Raw genomic sequence first — 6,000 nt, 5'->3', positions numbered from 1 at the left:
ATGAAAAACAACATACAAAACGCATGTATAGCAAATATTATAAAACATGTATTTGTAGTGCAAGTTAAAAGTACAGGGGACTCTACTTATACTGGCCAGCTCGAGGGAAGCACATGATTCTGAGTAATCAACAAGAGCCCCCAAATTCAAATTCTTCAGAGTTGACAGTATTAACAGAATACAAAAATATGGTGAAAATTTACACATTACACATAAAGTACTTATTTTTTTAATAGTTTACAATAGAGATCTACAGATATGTTTCCAATTTAGCTGGCTTCTTACTACCCACCCTATTTTAATATCATAGGTGTGGTTACATATATCAAAAACAATCTCAAAGCATAACTATACAGCAACATATTAGGGTCTGAAGATGAGACCAGTACATGTTAAATATTTCACTGGCTTACTAAATTGTAATTCATTTACAGTTGTTGTTTTAATCTTAATAGATTTGTCTTTGAGACGAAAACAAAATGTCCTTTATTAATAACCTCCTCAGTATTACAACAATGGTATGAGGCTTTACATAGAAGCCCTCTTAGGCTTTCTGCAAGAAAACAAGGTGTGTGTGTGGCTTTTCTTTTATAGTAGGCTTTCTTAATGACGTAATAACAGAGTTCTGTTTTAATTGGATTAAACTAATTATTGTTTTTCAGGATATTTCTGAGTTCATGTTCCCTAGGTATTAAAAACGTTTAGTTGTTTGTTTGGTCTGAACATTTGTGTCTTTCTGGTCTGTCCCCACAACCCCTAGGGCAATACATATTCTTGTTTGATCGCATTACACAAAAATAAATAATGCACTGTTAATTCTAAAAACTACAAGGAACAGATAGGGCATCTATGGCATAACAATATAAAAATCAAGTAAGCCACGGGATAGATACAGCAACTCCACTTAATGGGTTTTTCCTGTTTTTTTCCTTTCACATAAGAACTCTTTAACAATTTCTTCCAGTGTTTATTTTTTTAAAAAAAGGTTTTCTTTCTTTTCTTTCGTTCTTGTTAGTATTTCTGCTTTCCTAAAAATGCTTCATGTCTATCTCACTAACCAAGTAGATGAAATGTAGGATAAGGCGTCACGGTTTTGCATCAGGTGACTGTTTAAAAACAAAACACGAAACAATGAAACCAAGTTTCAATCCATTCAGACTAGTACCGTTTCATTTTCTTTTCTTTTTTTCTTTTTAAAAACCATGGATGATGTATTTTTTTTTCTCGTTTCCTTCTTTTTTGAATGTTTCTTTTTCTTCCTTTCTTTCCAGAGGGGGGAAAAATATACATATTCCAAAATGCTCCAATACATCCCCCTTAGCTGCATTTGCAAGACTTTACAATCATGTTTGAAAGCTGTTCAATTTTGGGTGTTTTGCCAATGTAATACAAGATAGTGAGGGGTTCCAGATCCTGGGATACACAACACGGGGAAGCAGATGCTTCTGGGTTGATTGAGTTGTACAAGCTAAGCACCTAGGAGGAAAAAGAAAAAAAAAGAAGATACTTCTTCACATTCTGCAGTTATTACAGTAGCAAATAACTTTGGATAACAAGGAGCCTACGGCTCTGATGGCACCACTGACATGGTGAGAATTTATTCATTTTAAAGTAATTATACTCAAATTCTTTTCCTCTGTATAAGCCTAGACAGCTGGAATCAATAAAAACACAGATATGTAAAACATCCAAACAGTAGAGAATTTTCACAGCAGTGAATTACTTTTTTTTTTTAATGAAACAACTGTTGATTAAAAAAAGAGACACCAGTGAAAATACTGAATACCTTCTAAAATGAAAAGTTCTCTCGTTTCTAGGCTTCACAAGAAGGGATAGAGTTGAAAATGGCATATTATTCTTTGGCTTATTTTGAGGGAGAAGTTGATAAAATTATGTAAAATAACTATTGAAAACAGTAAGGGAGAGAAATAAAGTGCCCCATTAACATTTTGCTTTTTGCAATCACACACAGACATACTCTCCCCGAGAGTCAGGGATGGCCTCACCTGACCTACTGCTGAAAGTTTCTTAGTTCCACATATTTTAACTTGCTTCTAAGAACAAACGAAATCCTGTGGGATGGGACCTATTCAGTCCAAAATCGACTTTCCGGAATGACCAATCAAATGCTTACAGGAAACCCATAAGCAGAACATAGTAACTCTAGCCCTTTCTCACTACAGGTAGTCCTTGACTTACAGCAGTTCATTTAGTGACTGTTCAAAGTTACAATGGCACTGAAAAAAATAACTTATGACTGTTTTTCACAGTTACGACCTTTGCAGCATCCCCATGCTCATGTGATCAAAATTCAGATATTTGGCAACTGCTTTATACTCATGACAGTAGAAGGGTCACCTTTTGCGACCTTCTGACAAGCAAAGTCAATGCGGAAATCAGATTCACTTGACAATTTATCAACTAATACCGTGTTTTCCCCAAAATAAGACCCTCTCTTATATTTTTTTGAACCCTGAAATCAGCGCTTGGCCTTATTGCCATGTGCTCTAAAATCCGATTGGGTTTATTATCAGGGGATGTCTTATTTTGGGGAAAACAGGGTACTAATTTATCAACTGCAGCGATTCACTTAACAACAGTAGCAGGAAATGTTGTAAAATGGGGAAAAACATACTGAACAAATGTCTCACTTAACAACACAACATTGTGGTTGTAAATTGAGGGCTACCTATATTGTTCTATCACCACTGATCTCTAAAAGCATATCTTCTCAAGATAAATGGATTACTTCTATTTATGTATGGTCAAGGATGAAACGTTTAAATTTTTTTTTGAAAACAAATAAACTAAACTAAAAACAAATGTACCATATAGCCCCCACCTTTATAAACATTGCAAGTTATAATACTTTCAGTTATAATCTGAATACATACTGGTATTTCTACTGTCAGGCATCAGCACCATTCCTGCTAATTGAAAGTGCTCTAGTTATTAACTTCTGTACTTATCACTGATTCATATTTCTTTACACTGTTTTGGCAGCAGGATGCTGCATGGAGTTGATTGCTTTTTTTACCACCAGATAAGAAAGCTATGCTTTGTACCAAAGGAGTGGAACATGTACCCAATTTTGAGGTTTTGAGGCCAAGTTTTCTTTAAATTTGAGAGCCAGAGTCAGCTTTAACATTAGTGTATGCATCATATGGTAGAATGGAAAGGACATGGTTTATGGTTTTGAACCATGGTTGTATGGCTGCCATTTTTATACCTCCTTCACTATTGCAGCCATAACTGTGATTTTTGTACTGACACATGGATGTTCTTTTTATAAGTCACACTGAAATGAATCAGAGCTGCTTTAAGACCCAGTATTCATTCAAACGATGCAATCACAAGAAACATTACATTGCAACAGGCTGTGCAGACTCTTATCAACATAAAAGGTAACCTATATGCCAGGGTCTTTTAAAAGCAGGGCTTGATGAATTTTTAGTTTTTGCAGAATAAAAAGATAGGAAAGGGAGGGGGAGGAGGTGCGTTGGAAATGCCTTGGAAGAAGAGTGTAAGGCGAATAGTGACTGACATTACAGATATAGGAGATTCCATAGAAAAGGAATCAAAGAAAATGAAATCACAAGAAATCAGAGTGGACAAAACTGGTCTAGATGACTTAACAGGGTCATTCAGTCGGTGGCAACTTCATATAGTACTTTTAAGTATGTTTTCCCACAGTGAAAGGATAAGTGCTTATTCTACCAAGATAATACCACTAAAAAGGTGGGAAAAAAAGAAGAAATGTCTCAGCTTCAAAATGTACAGTACAGTAACCAGAGGGCTAAGATCAAGAGTAAGTCTTTTGCATACTGGATAGGATAGTATGAAGGAAGAAGAACTGAACATGATGGTAAACAGAGTGAAAAACTCCCATCTGTTCTGAAACACTGTTCACTGAATTCGGCACATTCAGGAGGAAGATTTATCAGTATTTTCCAACAAAGATCGTAGCTCACATGATCACCGAAGCAGAACTGATAGGTATAGCATAGCTTTTCCTTCAATACATCCTGAGAAAATATGGTGGTAATGGCTGAACAAGAATGTGACCCCAACGTCTTTGGGCATAAAAAATCAAAGTGGAAATTAAAATAAAATGTTCCAGTGTTTCCGTTAATACAAGGATTGCTTTTGCTGCATCATCCTTTGATGTCTCTTGAGTTTCTTTACATACTCAATCTGGATATGAAGTACAGTTCTTCTGATTTTAAAATGTTCTTTCCCTTTCTTTCAATTTCTGTCAATGGTATATGCCATAATAATCAGATTTTAAAAAAAGTTGGGGGAAATGAAGTGTTAGTATATGATCAATCAATTAAATTAATTAAAAACACATTTTAAACTGACAAAATAGGTTTCGTTCTACTTGATAGCCCTAATATTTCTTAGTGTTCTAAAATACTTACTCTACTGTGCTGGGTATCTGAGCTCCATAAATAGGGACAAGCTCCTGCACAAAAATTTGCATGATATCCTTTAGGTTCATGTATCCATTTCCATCCAAGATCTTTCTTGAAATCAATATAAAATGGACGTAGACAGCAGTTATCTTGCACGTTCCTGTAAATGGAATTATAGACAAGATATTTAATAAGATTCTGCCAGTCGGAATGCTCCTATGCAGTGCAGATTCCTTAATGCAATAAATGGTTCAGAAATGCAACAAACAGCCTCTTCTGTGGGTGAATTTTATGAAATCCACAGTTTACTGATATTTTTAGAGCACACTTTCCGAACTCTCTTATTAATAAGATCTAGTTTCCAACTTGTCATAAATAAACCTGAGCCTAGGCATAGGACTGCCTCTTAAGAATTTTCCATCATAAAATTGGACGGACAGAAGAGTAGTAGTACAAATTTCAGCTTTAATGAATGGGGTGAGTGGATGATCAAGGCCACGGCACAGGAAAAAACAATTCTTTAATCCCCCACCTCCAGAATGGCCATTTTTAAAAAAGGCACAGTAAATTACTCTTTTCCTTTAGTTCTCAGTCTGTCACAGATTGTAGAAGGGAGAAATCCTTGAGTTTACACATAGAAACACAAATACACACATTGTGAAGTTTAATACTATATTTTTATACTTTGTGCCACTCTGGGTTCACAATGTACAAATATTCATGCATAAGAAGGAATTAATGAATGAAATGTTAAGCATCATATCGTTATTACCTAATTATGTACTGATAATTAAATTCAGGTTTTTTAAAAGAATGCATTAAAATAGCACATGATTGACACTTAATAGGCAAATATATCCAGGAAATATTATTTCTTCACTTCTCATGTGTGTCTGTTTATTTTTTTATTTTATTTATTTATTTATTATGTTTCACTTTATTTTGTTTTTATTCTTTGGGAATCAGATGGCCTAGAAATATAATATAATATGAAATAATGAAAAATGTAATCTGCTTCTTTCTAGCTAGAACTTTGGAAGGAAAAGGAGCATGATAGTTGTTCTTTCACTTGAATTAATGAAGGCTTTGCGTATGTCATGCATTGTTAGGATTTCTTGCAGACATTTCAAGTTTCTGTGTATATCTTATAATTTTGTGTATACAATCAGTCATAACTAGATATTATTCTCACATTCATCTTTTATACTAGCTACAGATTTTTATTTGTATCCTTAAGTAAATTATATTTTTAAGTTTCTCTGCATCCATTTAGGAGAATGGATATCAAATATGTATTGTTCAAAGCTGGAGGAAAATAGAAAAAATGGATTCTGGTGACTACTAGAGGCTTTGAAGAGGTGGATCTTGTTCTCGTTAGTGTAATTAAAATACGTACAACCTATCTTCAGGTGTAAAATTGGGAAGCTGCCTTAGCCATTCATAGGAAAAATATGGACCCTCTGTTGTCAGGCAGGCAGGAGATATTTCTGTTTTTCAACAATTTCTTTGAATAATGGACTAAACCATGTCTAGCTGAAAGTGAAGGAATTATAGGAGCAGGGACTTTGAAACTGTTCCTTAGCAA

The 6,000-nt window shown here is 34.5% G+C and overlaps 1 protein-coding gene across 1 annotated transcript in view; it reads right to left on the bottom strand.

Moving 5' to 3' along the window:
* Positions 1-1,261: 1,261 nt before the first annotated feature.
* The window catches only part of TGFB2 (transforming growth factor beta 2), a 91,946-nt gene continuing 87,207 nt past the window's right edge, over positions 1,262-6,000 (bottom strand). Inside the window, exons 6-7 of the mRNA XM_070949063.1 lie at positions 4,422-4,575; positions 1,262-1,476 (exon numbers count right to left, since the gene is read on the bottom strand). Of these exons, the coding sequence (XP_070805164.1) occupies positions 1,318-1,476; positions 4,422-4,575 (313 nt within the window). The 3' untranslated portion in view covers positions 1,262-1,317. The remainder of the gene's footprint in view (positions 1,477-4,421; positions 4,576-6,000) is intronic.

The sequence above is a fragment of the Pituophis catenifer genome, unplaced genomic scaffold (genome assembly GCF_029215685.1).
Source record: "Pituophis catenifer annectens isolate HBS135680 unplaced genomic scaffold, rPitCat1.0.hap2 SCAF_1, whole genome shotgun sequence".
NCBI lineage: Eukaryota > Metazoa > Chordata > Lepidosauria > Squamata > Colubridae > Pituophis > Pituophis catenifer.
The sequence above is the reverse complement of the archived record's forward strand: the minus strand, read 5'-3'. Positions and strand labels throughout refer to the sequence as shown.